Below are 17,432 nucleotides of genomic sequence, written 5' to 3' on the forward strand. Positions count from 1 at the left end.
CGTGTAGGGTGGAGGGGTTAGCGGGTCTGCGGGGTGTATTAGAAAAACAAAGCGCACAGCCTCGATAATGTGTCCATTGTACCCGGTGCATTAAGAGCCTCTTTGTGTTAGCTGGAGCATAGGGCTAATGATTGGCTAACAGCAGGTGAGGAAGCCGCTCAACTCTCCCTCTCTCTGTCTTTCTCTCTCCTTCTCTCTCTCCATCCTCTCTTCCTCCTGCCCTACTGTTGGTGCCATTAGAGAGACGGGCCTTTATTACAGCAAATGGACTTTAAATGAGCTATATTGTGATGTTGCCTGCCTGTGGTAATTCTCTCTCTTTCTGTCTCTCTCCCCTCCAGAGGCCCCCAGTATTGAGAGGCTGTTGTCTAAAGACTGGAAGGACAAGCTATTGGCCATGGGTTCTGGCAACTTTGGAGAGATCAAAGGTAAACCAAAAACTTGTTCATGTGACCTCTGAGCTTATGCATGTTTGTGTTCTGCCACTGATATATCTGTTGCTTATCTTTTTAATGGTACGAAACCGAAGCAATCATACCATTTCAATCAACAATTTGATCAGAAGAGCTGCTTTTTTGGCTTGTGTTTCAAGTTGAACCTACAGTATGATCATAGTTTTAAGTATATGCATAAAATGTCACCGTAGACATCTTCAAGCAATCAGAGAGCGCAGTTATGCAAATCCACGTAGTGCTACCCTCTTCGTCTGCCCCAGTTAATGATCTGCTGGGGTGACTTGCTAAGCAACAGCCTCGCTCATGTTAGCACGGTTAATGATACATCCTGTTAGGTCACTCAGCTGTAGCGATAACACTCTCCACTGTCACTTTAACAAGCCTCCATACACCTTCCTTGCGCTTGCAGCGTGTTCATGAGGCTAACTCGGGAGTAAATGTACTTCATTAAGTGGCTCAGAAATATTTAATCAAATGAAGCTTGTTCACACTCCTGGAGCACAAAAGGGAACGCCATTGATCAAGCTGTCGGTGCGGTAACCCCACTGTGATGACATTTCAGCAAGAGAGCATCCCTGCCACGACCACCAATGACTAGTGGTTGCAGAGGGCCTTCCCCACACTGCCCTCTCTCTCTGTGTGTGTGTGTGTACCCTTTAAGATAAGAGCAGGCACACAAAAGTGTATGAGCATGTCATTTTGAATTATGTGAAGTAAACAAGGTTTTTAAAATAGTCCTGATAGCAAACAAGCAAAAGTCTACACATTATAGCCAATCAGGAACAAATTTCATGGCCGTTGGATCATTTTGTTAATTACATTTTCTTTGGGATTGTGATTTGGTAGAAGGATGTGTCATTGTTAGCATTACAAATGACGATAACTGTCACTCCAGTTAGAAACAATCAAGCACAAAAATGTTTATAAAATGTCATTGCTGAAAGCAAATTCATTACAAGATGTAGATATATTCCCTGATATGGTGATACGAACATATATATAATGAATGTTTATGTACTGAATGAAGCGCTGTACTGACAGACATTAAAGATGAGATCTATTATTTTAATAGAAAACTGTACTTTAAAAAGTCAACTAAAAGTAGTATACAGTAATCAACAGCCTACATTAACCACACAGGAGATGATTACAGAACGAAAAAGATTGAAAGAGAGAAGAAAGATGGAATGAATAGTGGTAATGGACAATAAGAGCCTCGGGCTAAGCTCTTTCTCTCCTCCTCTCCCTCATGTAACACAGCACTGTGCTGCTTTAGGGATTTATCTTTTAAGCCCAGTCATTAATTAGCAGTGAGAGCTGCTTGACAGGTATTACATTGTTACAAATTGGTTAATTACTGTGGTTTGTGACATGAGGCAAGTCAGTAAAGGCAGCCTTAGGATGTTTAGAGAGAGAGGAAACCACTTATTGATCCAAAGCTGAACTTTCAGTAGCCGAGGTAAAAAGCCTTCGGTTGTGATTGATGAGGCTGGTCTGTTTTCTTATGTGTGTGTATAAACACCTTCTGTCAACCCTAGTCTTAGTGCATCCAGAGTATATTATGTCAAAGGTTCGGTTTAGTAAGTGAATCTTACTGAGAGTCTTACTGAGTTTGGGACGCACAAAGCATCTTATTGAATCTAGTTGGTAGTTTGTCTGACTAGTTGTTTTAGGGGCATGTCCAATAACAATGCTAAGATGCATTCTCAATGGATTCTTTAGGGTTCATCCATGTGGTCAAAAAAATCTGGACCGAGCACAGGGGTCACAATACATCATTTAAATGTGTAATTAAAGTGTAATATGTTAATGTGTAATTAGTCGGCAGCTAGCTCTCTGCAACTTTCATGTGGTCGCCCACTGAGGCTAAGCAGGGCTGCGCTTCGTCAGTACCTGCATGGAAGACCACAAGAGAAAGCTAGGTTGCTGCCGGAAGTGGTGTTAGTGAGACCAGCAGGGGCTGCTCAACCTGTGGTCTGTGTGGGTTCTAACGCCCCAGTATTTCGGATGAGATGTTAAATAAAGTTTCTGACTCTGTGGTCGTTAAAATCTCAAGATGTACTTCAAAGAATTTGCCCACTGTCTATTACGGCCTCCTAACCATCCCCATATTACTCTGTCTCCTCTCCACCAATCAGCTGGTGTGTGGTGTGCGGTCTGGGGCAATATGGCTGCCATCGCGTCATCCAGATGGATGCTGCACACTGGTGGATGAGGTGATCCACCCCCCCCCCCCCCCCACCACCACCACCAAAAAATGTGTAAAGCGCTTTGAGTGACCAAAAAAGTGTATAATATAAAATACACTTATAATACACCTATATAAATGTAAGGAACTATTTTTATTATTAATGTATTCTAACTAGGGTTGACAATAATAAAAATCTTTTTTTTCTGTTAGCCCAAACAAGAAACAAGAAATTATTTGCATGACACTTTTGATGATAATATCTAAATGAACCTTCAAAGCATCAAGTTTAAAGAATTTTTATAGTATTAAATACTAAAAATATATCAATAAACATATCTATTTAAACCATTGAGATCCAGTCCTAGTATGAGCAACAGGGTCTCCGAAAGAAAGCAGGAAAGAAAGATCGCTTTGATGCCTTCTTTCTCTGGAAGACTCGTCACTTTTCACACAAGGCCCTCCCTTGTCCCAGGCCGGCTCACATGCACACCCTCTTGTGAAAGCCCAGTCTGGGAGCTGTTAAAGGGAGCTGCAGGTTTATTTTTCCAACTGGCCAACTGTGACAGTTGCCTTTATTGTGCATTGTTGAGTCTGTGTGTGTGTGTTTGTGAAGGGGTTACAAATGGAGCCTACTCTCACCTTCCTGCCAGGGCAAAGGGTCAGGTCAGCTGCTATGACTCCCTTCTTTCTCTAGCTTTCTTCATCATCTGTTTTTCCCTGGTGTGGAATGTGGCCCCTCAGAAGGTAGAGACCGAGAACAATGGGTGATTGTGGGGCCTTGCAGACGTGTGTCTGTGTGTGTGTGTTTTAGCACAGATATATGACCTCAGACACACAATTGCACACATATGAACTCATTAACAGGCGTGCTCATTTGGACATTTGAACGCTTTAGGGGTTTAGTGCACTCAAACACACACACAATTTTTGATTGGTGGTAGTCTGGGGTAATACCACAGTGCAACGACATCCTGTTGAGTGATTTAGTCTTCCCCTCCTGCAGTCTGCTCTGGGGCTGCTCGTATGTCAGAGCGTTCTCAGCTTTAGTTCGAGGTCGGAGGTCAGCTCATGCTAAATGTGTAGCGAAGGCTAGGTAAACATCAGGGTGATAGCACATCTCGGGAGGAGCACATCTGGCCACAATGCTTCCTGGACTAGCTCTTTGACCTGCGGCCTGTGTCCTTTAACCCTTGCAGGCACCCCGGACAGCCTGGCGGAGAAAGAGCGGCAGTTGATGGGGATGATCACGCAGCTCAGCAGTCTCCGAGAGCAGTTACTGGCTGCCCACGAGGAGCAGAAGAAACTGGCCGCTTCACAGATTGAAAAACAACGCCAGCAAATGGAGTTAGCAAAACAGCAACAGGACCAGGTCAGCAAATATTTACCATGTTCGTCATGCGCATGTCTCACTAGTTATATTCAATTTTATACAAACTTTTTCCAATGAAGCCAAATAACAATGTCCAGAAGGTAAGGTAGGCTGATTGTATTTATGTAATATATAGGCATTAACCAAGCACAATGCAATAAAACAAAAGGCTTGGTGTTGCGCCCAATGAAGTCTCAGTGGTCGAAAATCCTGTTCCACTTAGCGAAGTATAAACCAACAATTGGGTTCTGATAGGCAAGTAAGAACGTGTTCTGTAAATACGTCACTTAGCAATGCATTTTACTGTTAAAAGGACAGAAAGAAAATTAATCTGAAACTTGTCTTAAAAGTAACAGACATTTTTAAAGTTGACTCCTCATGATAGGTTCTGGATTCTCTTGACCTCTATAGTAATTTTTAAGTCAGAGTACAGAACACAGACCAATGTTATCTGTGCATCTAATGCTGGTATTTAATACATTACGGGGACCTTAAACCTTATTTTTTAGAAATATTTCCTCTTTTGGTCCCCATGAAGAAAATGGCTCAGAAATAACCCAGATTTAAATATTTTGAAAATGTAAATCTGTATAATATTTTAGGGAGGGTTATGTTTAAGGATATGGTTGGGGGGAGATGTGTGTTTGCATATATTTAGGAAATGTATGGTGTGTAAGATTCTCCACTTTGAACCAAATTCATACAGAAACCTTCTGTTCTCTCCATCCCGCTTGTAAGTGTATGAGAAACATTTAGGTCCCCTCCAGCACACAAGCAGGAGACTAAAGGTGTTTGCATACAGAAGAGAGTGCTTCAGCTTTGTTGTGTGCATAGTTGCTTCTGGGGAGCTTAGTTTTACAAAAGAAAACAGATCTGTATTAACACACTCTTACACACCCCTGTACACACACATGCACATACACACGCACACAACGCTCCAGGACTAGGCGCCACTCCTGGGCAAATATGTTTGAAATACAAAAACACACCCAAGAGTTTCAAACAGTTTACCATCAACAATACACTCATCCCTATCCCTATCTACACAAATAATGTTCTCTATTATTGGAAAAGAGTTTGACATGTTTGACAGTTTGACATGTTCTGTCCACAGATTGCACGACAACAGCAGCAACTTCTGCAGCAACAACACAAAATCAACCTCCTGCAGCAACAGATCCAGGTGAGTCTTTATATATAAACAGTATGTGCATGTCCACTTTTAGGCCTGTATACACGTTTGCACTTATGCTTTTGAGCGCACATGTTTATGAACTGTCACAATGTGAGTGTCTTGTCATCACGACTGTGGGGTTTCATGACAATCAAACATTTCAGTCCGCCAGTCAGCAATCAACCCCCCCTCATCAAATCACAAATGTAAGAGTGGAGCTTATATTTACTGTCCATTCTTGCAGTTCTTTTTCTGAAACAATCAAAATGTAACTACACAAGAACAAAGAATCATGAAGCTGCTCTCTGAAATACTGTACAATTAAATTGAATGCAACACTGAATGCATTATGACATCTCATTGGAAAATATTTAAAGATTAGAAAACTTACTGTGGGTTTACTGCAGCTCAGGGCATACAGGATGTACGTGATTCTTAAAATGTAAGTCAATGGCTACTGTCACTTTGTAATTCATCAGGCAAAATTCAATTAACACCAGTGTCTTCTGATGATAACGATGAAACGATAGGTCTGTGGAAGAAAACTGAACACACAACGGCTACTTGCTATATTTCAATTAATAGTTTTGCCTAAAAGAACACATGGGTAGAGTCCTGCTGGCTGGTAAGGGAGCTTGTGGAAACTGAACACAGACACTTTTTTGATGGGTTTGTCCCAGCTGACTTATACATGGGGCAGAGAAACACTGGCCTGCTTTGTGTGTGCAGGTGTGAAGCGAATAAAGTCTTTGTGTGCAAAAGGAGATGAGATGAGTCTAATTTGGTTGATAAAATGAGACTTAGCCTTGAGAGGGACTCCGGCAGTTTTGGCCAGGAAGCCACATCACACTGAGACTATTCACACACGCATACACAGATCAGTCCCGTCCGCTGGACCCCTGCCATTCTTTTTAGTGCCTGGCTGTGTGTGTGTGTTGCAGCTGTGGTTGTTCCGTGTGTGCATGTTCATACTATCCAGCTTAGTCTGAACATGCGTATGTTAGAATTATCTGTGTCTATTTCAAAATCCTCCCCAGCTCATGTCTGTGTATGTGTCAGTAGCAGCTGTGTGTGCGTCTGTCCCCAAAACACGTCCGCTTGGGTTTCTCTAGCCCCACTCTTCACTCAGAGAAACAAAGCTTCTTTTTCCCATGACTTTGCAACCTTTTCCCAAACAAGCACTTCTCCATTCAGCCCAGTGGAACAATAGTTTCTCACAGTCAACGCGGAGGCAGTGGAGGGGGGTGAGAGGAGGAGACCCTTGTTATGGGCCAATCATATATTAGCCCAATATCACCTCCTAAAACACACACATTTGATTTGTGTGTAGCATACAGGCCACTAACATACTCTGAGCAAACACTTGCTTCATGTCTGAACTCTGAGTTTTACAAGATATTACTAAGGTCAGTATCCAAATTCCATGTTCAAAGGAAAATAAGATAAAATAAAATATTTAACTTCCATGTTCCCGCCCTTATTTTTATTTATTTATTGGATGACATAATGGGCATCACGGTGGCGCAGTGGGTAGCATTATCGCCTCACAGCAAGAAGGTCACTGTTTCGAGCCCTGGCTGGGTCAGTTGGCATTTCTGTGTGGAGTTTGCATGTTCTCCCTGTGTTGGCGTGGGTTTCCTCTGGGTGCTCCGGTTTCCCCCACAGTCTAAAGACATGCGGTACAGGGGAATTGAATAAGCTAAATTTTCCGTAGTGTATGAGTGTGAATGCAAAAGTGTATGGATGCTTCCCAGTGTTGGGTTGTGGCTGGAAGCGTATCCGCTGCGTAAAACATGATAAGTTGGCGGTTTATTCCGCTGTGGCGACCCCTGATTAATAAAGGGTCTAAGCTGAAAAGAAAATGAATGTATGACATTACCTTTTTGCCATCTTTTACCCTCATCAAAATTGGTTCACACAGATACGCATCACATTAAATAAGTCAAACGGATTGCTGTTTCATGTTGACTTTTGAGTTTCAATGGAATTCTGCTCCTGTGGCGCATTGAAAACTCCTTGAAGAGTTACTTCTCTGCAGAAATATGCACACAGTTAACACATATATACCTCTCAGTGTGGGGCCACTTCTTTAGGCTCTTGGGGGTAACATCTACACACTCTTTCCTTCTTATTAAAGCGTCTTCTCTCAGGACCCCTCACGGGGCCTTAACAGGACTCCTGACTGTTATCCAACCAGAAACACAGGCTTCTTTGGATGAAAGAATACACCTGCCGAGAAGCTTGAGGCACACACGCAGAAGCATGAGGCATGAAATGCAATACATATAATGCATTTCCATGCTTAACGACAGGTGTAATGTTGAAAAAAACCTGTGGGTGCTGTGGCTGTGAGCTGCCCACTGGTACAACCTCATTCTGAGCTCCGCCGTACTCCAACACTTTCCCGCTTCACTTTTCTCTCATTAGCAGCCTCCTTTCAGCACACCTCCTCCGGCTCTGCGGGACTTCGCACTGGTGTTAGAAAATTTCCACTACGTAGCGCACGGGCCGAGATGAGGATTCTCTGCTGTCAAAGTGTCAGTTACCGCGGGTAGCCAGACCTCCCATGTGGAGATGTTTTTGCTGGCTAATTTGATGTATAACTATGGCCATTTAGCACAATGGCATAAGCCACACCAAACAAAACAAGCATGGCTGTCGGCTTTTTTTTTTTAAAGCTTTCTAACTAATTTAAGACACGATGGCGACACAAACCGGTGACTGCTTGTAAAACATGTATTAGAGTCAACCTCCATTTCAGGAAAACTAACCTAATAAAGAACTACTGCGGTAGCTTATACATGTCAAACACTGCATGATCACTTCCTAACTCAATCATACTCATTTGCTGAGTGCCTGTGCCTCCTTGAGATTGTAAATCCATTTTCCCACGGAATGAGAGTTAAAAAGAAGGTTGAGGAGAAAAAAGACAACAGAAGCGTTAGACCAGGTCCTGTGCACAGGAGCGGCTAACCCAATTGGGTGTGTAATTGTTTAATTTGTCTCATTACACCTAAATGAATGTAATTGGTGTTTTTCCTGCATGAAGTGGCTGCACTGGTTGTGTGAACTGGGCTTTGTGCAGCACCGTGGATGATGGTAGGGACTATGAGGCAGGGGGTTTCCCAACACATGTTCCCAATTTATATGAGCACTATTCCAGGCAGCATTTGAGAGTTTTTAACTTATTAATGTATTTTCTGCCTAATTGGTATTATAATCTGTTTATAAAAATATTTGATTGCACCTTTGGTTTGAACAATTTCAGGATAATCAACCTAAAAAATAACTTGAATTTGGTTTTGTAAAAGCTTTAAACCAGATGATTCAACTTAATTAGACAGATAAAATTGAAGAAATGGTAGCCCTGCATAGCTCCCAAAAATTTGCAGTTGACAGAAAATAAGGAATATTTGTTTCTGATTTTATGTCTGTTCAGTTTTCCTAGAAAGAAAACAGCTAGGGGGTGAGACAGAATAATAATGTGCACAACAGACATATCTAACATGCTTATTCAGTTCTTCTAAGTAAATGTTTGCCATAGGATCAACAAGAAATTCACCAAAACAAAGAATGATGAAGGAAAAAAGCAGAGAAAAGTGTTACATGCTCAACAAGGAAGCCAAAATGAGAGAAATTAACATATCCAAAATGTTATACATTTCCATGTCCACCTCTACATCCTTTCCAACCATAGAACAACTGTGTTTTACTTAAGTGACTGGCCTTGAGCAGCATATAACAGCCTGTTGTATACCCATATATGCGTGTCTTCATGTGTTTGAGAGTGTGGGGAAGGCTTCTCTCAGCCCGGTGGTTGGCAGCTAATGGGAGCTATTTGAGGAAGGACACACAGGCAGAGGAGCAGATGGGCGCTGCGTTATGCCCACCTACAGCGGGCGGCTGACGCACCTCCTGCACTCACACCTAATGGGGGCCTAATAAAAGGCTGGCTGTGCAGACACAGGCTCGCCACTCAATTTCATTAGCTGCTAATCAGCCAAAGGTGCCCTTGGCTCACGGAAAAGGGCCGTTCACTGGAAAAAAATGAGAGGCATACTTGGAAAAAAAAGAACGAAGGCCATGAGTGAGAAAATGGACATGCGTTAGCTATTTGAAAAAGCAGGGCTGTTGTTTTGGTGTGATCTCAAAATGCCATATTTGTCTGGATGCTGCGATCAGGCATGGAGAAGAGATCAGACGTTAGGGTTGATATAAGTCATGTGACCTCAAAGCAACTGAACTGGTCTAGACTTTAAAAACTCCACCCCTTTTACCTCAAGCAAAGTGCAACAGTCATGTTCTGACTTTAACATTTTTTTCTGTGGTGTTTGTATGAAGACAATGTGAAAAGACAAACTAACAGTGAGAGATGAGATTAGCTAGTATAATCCTAAAGCGAGCTCCGCTTTGGATGCAAATGTTCATGGGAATAAATATTAATAACAGTCATATAATAGCATATATAATATAAAAATAAATGTATATTGCATTTTATACATATAATTGTTTTTAATAAATATTATATATAAGAACTTAAGTACTTGCAGAATTCAAGACCTAATGCTGTAAACACAGACACTGTTTGTCCTATTAGGACCCTGATAACACACATCCTGAGTTGTGAATTAACAACTTTTGTGCAAAGAGGGCAACTTTGACAGGTTTTGACTGTCAATATTTAATCAGGTGTAGATACTTAAAAAAGAGAGATAGGAATTATATTTATATATGCAAAGGCTGACTGTCCACGCATTTGATCTCAATTGTATCCACCAGAGAGAGTCCTTTCACACCGATTCCTCCAGCAGAATTGCAGTCATCACAGCCACACTGTAAAAGTTAATGGCCTATGCCTACATCCACGAGGCTAATATTAAGTGACAGTCTGCAAGTATAGTGTGAGTGTGCTAACGCTGCTATCCAGGCACAAATTAATTATTAGTTATATGGCTATGTGTCCCCTCTTCAGCGCGAGGTCACTGAGGCCCGCCTTTAATTGCCGGAGCATATGGCTTGAAACAGATTTTAGCAGCGAGACTCGTTTTTTAACCACCGTTCTTGCGCGCGTTCTCAGATGTGAGCCATATTGTCAATGCTGGCAGCTATTGTTTCACTCATTTACTTCTTAGAGCAAATTACTCCCTAATAATAGCTCTACCTTAGAGTTTTTCTCTCCTCTGTGCCAGCAAACCTGTTCACACTGCATATGTTAATTATCTGCACATCTTCATTATGTTCAAAAAGCTTTAGGTTCAAGCTGTGCCGCCTGGCGAGAGACTCTGACTCAGTTTGGTGCCAACTTTCTACTTTTTCCCTTTCTGTTTATTTCTTTCAACATTTTTTTTCTTCCTCTCTTTCACTTTCGTTTCATACTCTGTTCATATTAACAGCGAAAGTAATAAAGTTTGTCAAGCTGTTATGTTACCTATTAGATGCGTTTATTACCCTTCCACTATCTATTTTTCTTAAGGCTAAATAGAGGTATTTTAAAGATTATGATTGTAACTTGCAACCAGCGTTATCTTTTTGTTCTTAGATGTAAATTCTAAAATCTGTTTAGACCCAATCATCTGACAAACTTCTCTGCATTTCAAAGCTTTTCAAGTAAGCCATTCCTGTGACCAGAGAGTTCAAAGAGCCAGTATGGAATCTCATATCCAGCTGTTGTTTGATTAATAGAGCTTTATAGACCTGGCAGCTGCAGTTGACACTTTTGTTGTAAGCATTTAGGAATATTCTATAGTTACAACCAAAACAAAAAGCACTTAACCTGGGCTTATTGTCATCCTAAAACCTGCCACTAGTCATGCAGATATCTAAATATGAACATTAACCCAGAGTTTATGAATATATAGTGACAAACAGCACTTTATTAACACCCAGGATTATTGTACACCCTGAGTGAAGCATTATGAAATAATTTAATCCAGCATTATAATTACCTGGGGTTTAAAATGAGCTGTGGTTTATTTAATGTGTGAAACACCTTGTAGTGTTTTCCCTAACCCTTGGTTAAAAAAGTCCTTTATTTTTTAAAAAAATCATGTGATCATGGCTTCATGCAATGTGAGAGATGCTCTGCAAGTAATGCTAAACATTCATGACCTTTAATTTACATCATCTTTGAAAGTGACTATAAAGTTTAGTCCTATTGTTTTCTAAATAATGATACCTGTCAACTGGATGCATCAATCTGCATTAACTAGTCTGAAAAATTCAATATCAGCCTCACCTACTCTGCGTGGGTAATGCCATTTGCTACGTTGATTGAATAGAGAACAGCATGACAGTGTTTTGAATGCTTTGAGGAGATCCACGAGCCTCTAATTCCATATGCACCCATACACACTTGCTTGCACATCTATGCATTTAAGGGAAGAGCGTGTGCTTAAAATTTGCCACAAAAACACTCCATGCTCAAAACCACTGGAGAACACAAACACACGTGCATGTTGGCTATTGTGACCACAGTCTCTTAGCACACAATGAGGTGATGAAGGCAGAACCAGAGGAGTATATATGCAATTAGGACTAGAAGTTAGAGCTAAACTTGCCCATGGGGGGCTCATGTTGAAATGCAACAATAAAACTCCACTGCCTCCTGATCTGGGAACAGGAGGCCTGCGATTTGTGGTTAACCAAAATGAAGGAATGATTGCTCTGTGGTTGTCATTCAGAAAACCTCAGACATGCTACTGAGACTAAAGAGATAGAAGAGTAAAATAATAGCTTTTTAGACTTTCATCTTAACATGTAACTGCTGTGATAAAGGCTTCCTCTCCTCTAAGAGAATGTCACTTGTCTATATACAGTATTGTCACTTTTGTAGTTTTTGTTTTTTCTTGTCAGAAGAACCATCTGTCCTCTTCTTCTTTGGGCCTGTGTGTCTCAAGCCTCTCCCTTTGCCAAAGTCTCTGGCTTGTGTTTTTCCCCTTCTTTCCTCCCTTTTTTAAATCCTGAAAACCTTGTGAAGTGGTGTGGCGAGGTGCCGAGCATGGTGCTCTGCAGAGATGGAGGCCAGCTGTTGCCAGAATGTGAAGAAGCTCCTTCACATGACAATAATCAAGGGGACCAACTATCCCAAGAGCCACCTATCCATACCTAACTTGTTCTTGGGTGACAGTTACTGTACAAGCACAGTGTTTAAACTTGTCCAAGGAATAAACCGGCTAATTAGGGGCTTAATGTAGCCAAACATAAAGTATGGTCAGCTAGAGAAATCATTAATTTAGACAGGAAGTCTAATCAACATGTAAAACGGCCAACCATCGCTCTTTCAGTGTCTGTTCAACCCTTTAGCTGAAGAAACTTTAACAGATTTTGACCCACTTTATATATAGCATCAGGTGGTTAGTGGTTTAACTGTGCTGTCAGAAGGTGATACTAGGACTTTGGTTGATCAGACTTCTTTACTGTTATGGCTATCATTGTTTATTTGATGTTTTTTTTTGTGCCTATTGTGTTAATTGTTGTCTCTCTATCTCTCCAGCAGGTCCAGGGTCAGTTGCCTCCGCTGATGATTCCAGTGTTCCCTCCAGATCAGAGAACTTTGGCGGCCGCTGCAGCACAACAAGGATTTCTACTTCCTCCTGGATTCAACTACAAACCAGGATGCAGTAAGTATTAAAGCATCCTTTTATTAAAATGAAAGACTTTAGTTCAGTTCATTGTTCACACTAGAGATTTTAAACCAGATTGCTGAAAGCGGAGTCTTCAACCCAATGTTGGGCAGCATCTCCCTCCTGTCTGGTGTGTTATTAAGATCAGCCAACAGCACCGATGCCCGTCATCTCACGCACATGACAGACTCTGAGACTAGACAAACTCGCTTGCTTTTGTGTCTGTGTATTTCTTGTTCAAAAGTAGGAACAGGAAAAAAAAAAGAAAACTTCCTCTGGGGTTTGTGTTTTTGGCCGTAGCAGTCCAACTGTGAAGCAATGTGTTGTTTACCGCGAGAAACGAGGCGGCAAGTGCCAGCAGCGCAGCAGCAGAACGCTCGCGCTCTCACGGGGGGGTAGAGTGACCTGCCCCAGGTTTCTTCATATTAACACGGGCGGCCGCCAGAACACGCGTCCAATACGCCTCGCACACGCCTCCAACTCCTATCCAACTGTATGCAGGCACACACACATTGCATAGATCACACACATATACACACACATAAACGTACATCTCCCTTGTGAGACTGATCGGTCCGCATCTCCAGCTCCGCCCACTGAGCTTCACAGTTTCCCAAACAAGTCCCCCCACCCTCTTCCTCCTCCCAATGGCCCCCCTCCCTCTCAGCCATACACCCTCTATTTCAATTACAGCCAGCAGCACCATCAAACCCTGCCCAATATTTCAATTACGCATGTCATTTAGTTACGATTACAGTGCCTACTCACGAGGGAGGAAGCTGTCATTTGAACCCTTAAAACCAGAGCGGAAAAAAAGAGGGATGAAATCCCTCTGGTCGCAGGGTCTGTACTAAGGGGACACTGGTTCCCACCCATTGCTCCCCGGAGCCAGGCCACGGATCTCTTCCAGTCAGTCTGAAGATGCTGCCTTCTCGCCAATAGCAACATGTTTGCTTTCCTTTAGTTTTGCTCTTTTGTTACAGCTGTACCCGGGAGAGACATAAAATAGCTGGAATATTTGTGTTTGTTTATAGACTGAGAGAATGACAAGAAAAAAAGACAAAACATACACATCTCACCAGAATAAATCCTTGAACTGGGTCCAGGGCAATCTTTAACCTAGCGGATGAGTATTTTTGAAGGGGGAAGGGAAGCAGAATATGGGAAAAAAGTTTTGGGCCATCTGATAGCAGCGTCTGGTTTATTGCTTACTGAGACAAGGTCTGACTTTCTCCTTAAACCCCTTGTATGGATGCTTTTAAAGTTGCTAACAATATCCAAAAGAAGATCCAAATACAATAACATTCAAATAATTTACAGTTAAATTTTAGTTGCCTAAGCAATAAAGCAATTATTGAAAATAATAAATGCTATATTTACTTTATAATCTGACCAGAGAGACACAGCAAAAGTTGCTGATTCTTTTAAAATAACAGATTTATTATGTCAATGCCAAAGGCAACCTGTCCTATCTGTGTCGTTTCCCCTATTTTCTTCCTAAGAACATCTCTTCCTTATTCAACCAGCATCTTTCCATTATTCATCATGGTTTGAACTTAAAAAGACTGCTGAACAGATATAATAGGGCACACTTATGGTTTCTCATGTCACAGGCCCTTTCAGTGTGATGCTGATAACCCCTCCCCCAGCTTCTCCAGCCAAACTGAACTGACCTTTACCTCCCGGTCATGTAATTATAAAGCCCATATCTGCAGGTGGACGCTAATAACTCACGCTATTCACTCGTCATGTTCTGATTCATCTCTCCAATGCAGAGGCTCTTGTGCGGGGCCCGGGGAGATGGGGCGCTGACGTTACCTCGTTAATTACCGTCCTCTCCTTATCATGCCTTAGCCTTCAACTGCTATTGTGCTCGGGGTATTAGTGCTGCAGCCACACAATCAGCCTTTCATTAGAATGAAGGGGGGACTTCACAATGGAGGTCTTTACCGACAGTAGAGAAAGCAGTGAATCTGTCGCTCCATCGAAGGAGAGAAGAGGGGGATGGGGCCCAGACCCTGGGCAGACGTGTAGGGAGATGAAAGTGATGGGTGAGGTGTGAACAAAATCTTAAGATTCTGACATACCCATAATGTTCTCTTCCTCAGGTGAACCTTACCCTCTTCAGCTGATCCCTACGACTATGGCGGCCGCTGCTGCGGCAACACCTGGCCTTGGTCCTCTTCAGCTGCAGGTAATGTCCATCTTGTGTTTTTTCCCTCTGTGTTCCTGTGTGTGTCCCTTTGCTGTGGTGATCCTGTGAATTTTTCCCAACCTCTCAAACAAAATCTTTTTTCTCCCCTTTTTTCGTTTTTTTCCCCCTTTTTTGTTTTGTGATTCCGATAGAGAACAACAACAATGCCCACTGTTCTTCCCAACCCTTTTCCTCATGCCAACTGCAAGTTGCCATAGAAATGGGCCTTTGTGAGAGGCCAGAGCCCAGAGAGAGAATGCCGCACTGCTGGCTCCGGGGTGCTAATATTGTTCACTGTGGAGCGAAGGGTACCATAGAAACTGTTTTTAAGGGGGACAGAGCACAGAGGGACACTGAACAGAGAGCAAACACAAAAAGATATTATGAGCTGCCTGAATAGAGTCAAACCCTATTGCAGCCTCACTGTGCTGCTCTGAAGCTGAAAACACAGTAAACATGCATCTCCACGTATATGCCCTTTTTCCTTCTCCCTATTTTTCCTAGTGGTCTCTGGGAGAAGGAGAGGGGTGAAGAGCTTGTTAGCTCTGTTGGTACAGCATACGTCACACAGATATAGGTGAAAAAATGTATACATCTGTTACATCACTCTGTTTGTGTGAGGATTTTGTTTACAGACTCACTGGCCCAGTATGGACAATCAGAGTCCCTTTAAAACTAGGTTAAGAACCTGGCTATTTGAAATGCATCAACCTAAGGCCCAAAGGGGCTTGGACCATCTCTTCCTCTCTGTTACCTTCATTTAGCATTAAATATCCTGGCTAAGAGGCCATACTCACTCTGCCACCATTAGTCAAACAAAAATACACATTAGAGTGAATTTTAACACGGAACTGCACTTGCGTATACATGTGCAAAGGTATATACACACCTGCACAGCTGTACAACAGATTAAGCATATGCCAGAGGTATAAATGGCTCTCACACGTACATGCTCACATAGAAACAGGTGGTATTCCCAGGTGCCCTTTGGATAACGGATAATAAAACAGGATTGTTTTTTTTTTAAACCCTTACTGTCTGTGCACTCACCCTGCTGTGCTGCGTATGACTGGCTTACTGTGAGAAATCTTGTCCTGTCTGATTTTATCTGCTTCAGAGCTTGTCTCCATATGTTCCTTCATGTTAAGATTCAAAAAAATCCCAGATTGAACAGCTTTGTCAGACGCAATTGGATTTTGCTAGAATAACAACTGGCAAAAAGTAACAACAACAACATCCAATGCCACTGTTCTCTCATTTCATCCTCAAATCTCCCTTCTAACAAACACACAGAGGGAGAGAGAGATTAGGGCTTTGTGACAAAGAAAATGATTTACTAAGGCTAAGCTAAATACAGATGTCTCAAACAGAAGCATGTTGGATTTCCTATGGGACAATCTGTGCATCTGCACATCTCATCTTCACACCCCCCAATAGAATGAGCGGCACAAAATATTTGCCTTGGTCACTCCACGACCCGTGGTTTAGAGGTTTCCACACTTAATCTGGCTACAAACCTGGCATGGCACTTTCTCCTCTACTCAGAGCACTATAAAATGATGAAACAAAATTATTTTGGTTATAAAACAAATCTAATTTTATATGTAATAATAATAATAATATAATAATGTATTAATATTAATAATTTCATATGTAGAGGAAGACTTTGGGCCATTTTTAATATCATATTTATTTGTTTCTGTACTATATGTTTGGAAAAATATATATTTTGACACACAGTAGACCAGAAGTATCACAGACTGACTTTTATCTTTTATTTTTGTATTTGGAAGAAGCTTACATTAATTGCATGTACAGAGCAGGGCCTATGTGGCATTTTGTGCATAAGCATACTGCATTGGACGCTTAAAAAGCATAATTTTTAGGGCTTTTATGTAGTTATATTGCATTTTAATCTAGCACTCGTGTCCTGTGAAGTGTGTATCTCGAAAGTGTTATGTCAAATTCATTTTGTACAGTTCCTCTCATCTTATGTTTCTGCACACAGCTGACATTGCCATATAGCTGAAGTCACAGCTGTTTGTAACTGCTCACCTACACCACAGACTTTTAGGTGTGTGTGTGTGTGAGGCAGAGCTATTGCACAAGGGGTCACTATCTTAAAGGTGTTTGCCATTTGTCACTGCAATGGTCTTTAAACCTGGCCACAAAACCACTTTACACAACCGTGGCCACAGTTCACACTGGCCTAATTTACCATAACCTGCTAAATTAACCTGCAATATCCCCCAAAAACCACACACATAAAGGCAGAAGAAGAGTTTTGAAATGCAGGAATATGGACTGTTTGAAATGGGTGATTGGGGAGAAAGAGAAAAAGAGTGAGAGATGAGAAAAGGATAGGAGGAATGGAAAGATACGAGCTGTGAGCAGCAGTACTGAAGAGGTATAAAGTGGGTCAATGGA

The 17,432-nt window shown here is 41.8% G+C and overlaps 1 protein-coding gene across 5 annotated transcripts in view; it reads left to right on the top strand.

The window, feature by feature from the left end:
* sox5 (SRY-box transcription factor 5) overlaps nucleotides 1-17,432 on the top strand; it is a 224,903-nt gene that overhangs the window by 186,342 nt on the left and 21,129 nt on the right. For 4 of the 5 annotated variants that reach the window (XM_056455714.1, XM_056455713.1, XM_056455711.1 and 1 more), the window contains 5 exons: nucleotides 342-428; nucleotides 3,843-4,015; nucleotides 5,130-5,198; nucleotides 12,682-12,808; nucleotides 14,920-15,005. In XM_056455714.1, the coding sequence (XP_056311689.1) occupies nucleotides 342-428; nucleotides 3,843-4,015; nucleotides 5,130-5,198; nucleotides 12,682-12,808; nucleotides 14,920-15,005 (542 nt within the window). The remainder of the gene's footprint in view (nucleotides 1-341; nucleotides 429-3,842; nucleotides 4,016-5,129; nucleotides 5,199-12,681; nucleotides 12,809-14,919; nucleotides 15,006-17,432) is intronic. The other variant, XM_056455712.1, reaches the window with a different exon arrangement.

The sequence above is a fragment of the Danio aesculapii genome, chromosome 4 (assembly GCF_903798145.1).
Source record: "Danio aesculapii chromosome 4, fDanAes4.1, whole genome shotgun sequence".
Lineage (NCBI taxonomy): Eukaryota > Metazoa > Chordata > Actinopteri > Cypriniformes > Danionidae > Danio > Danio aesculapii.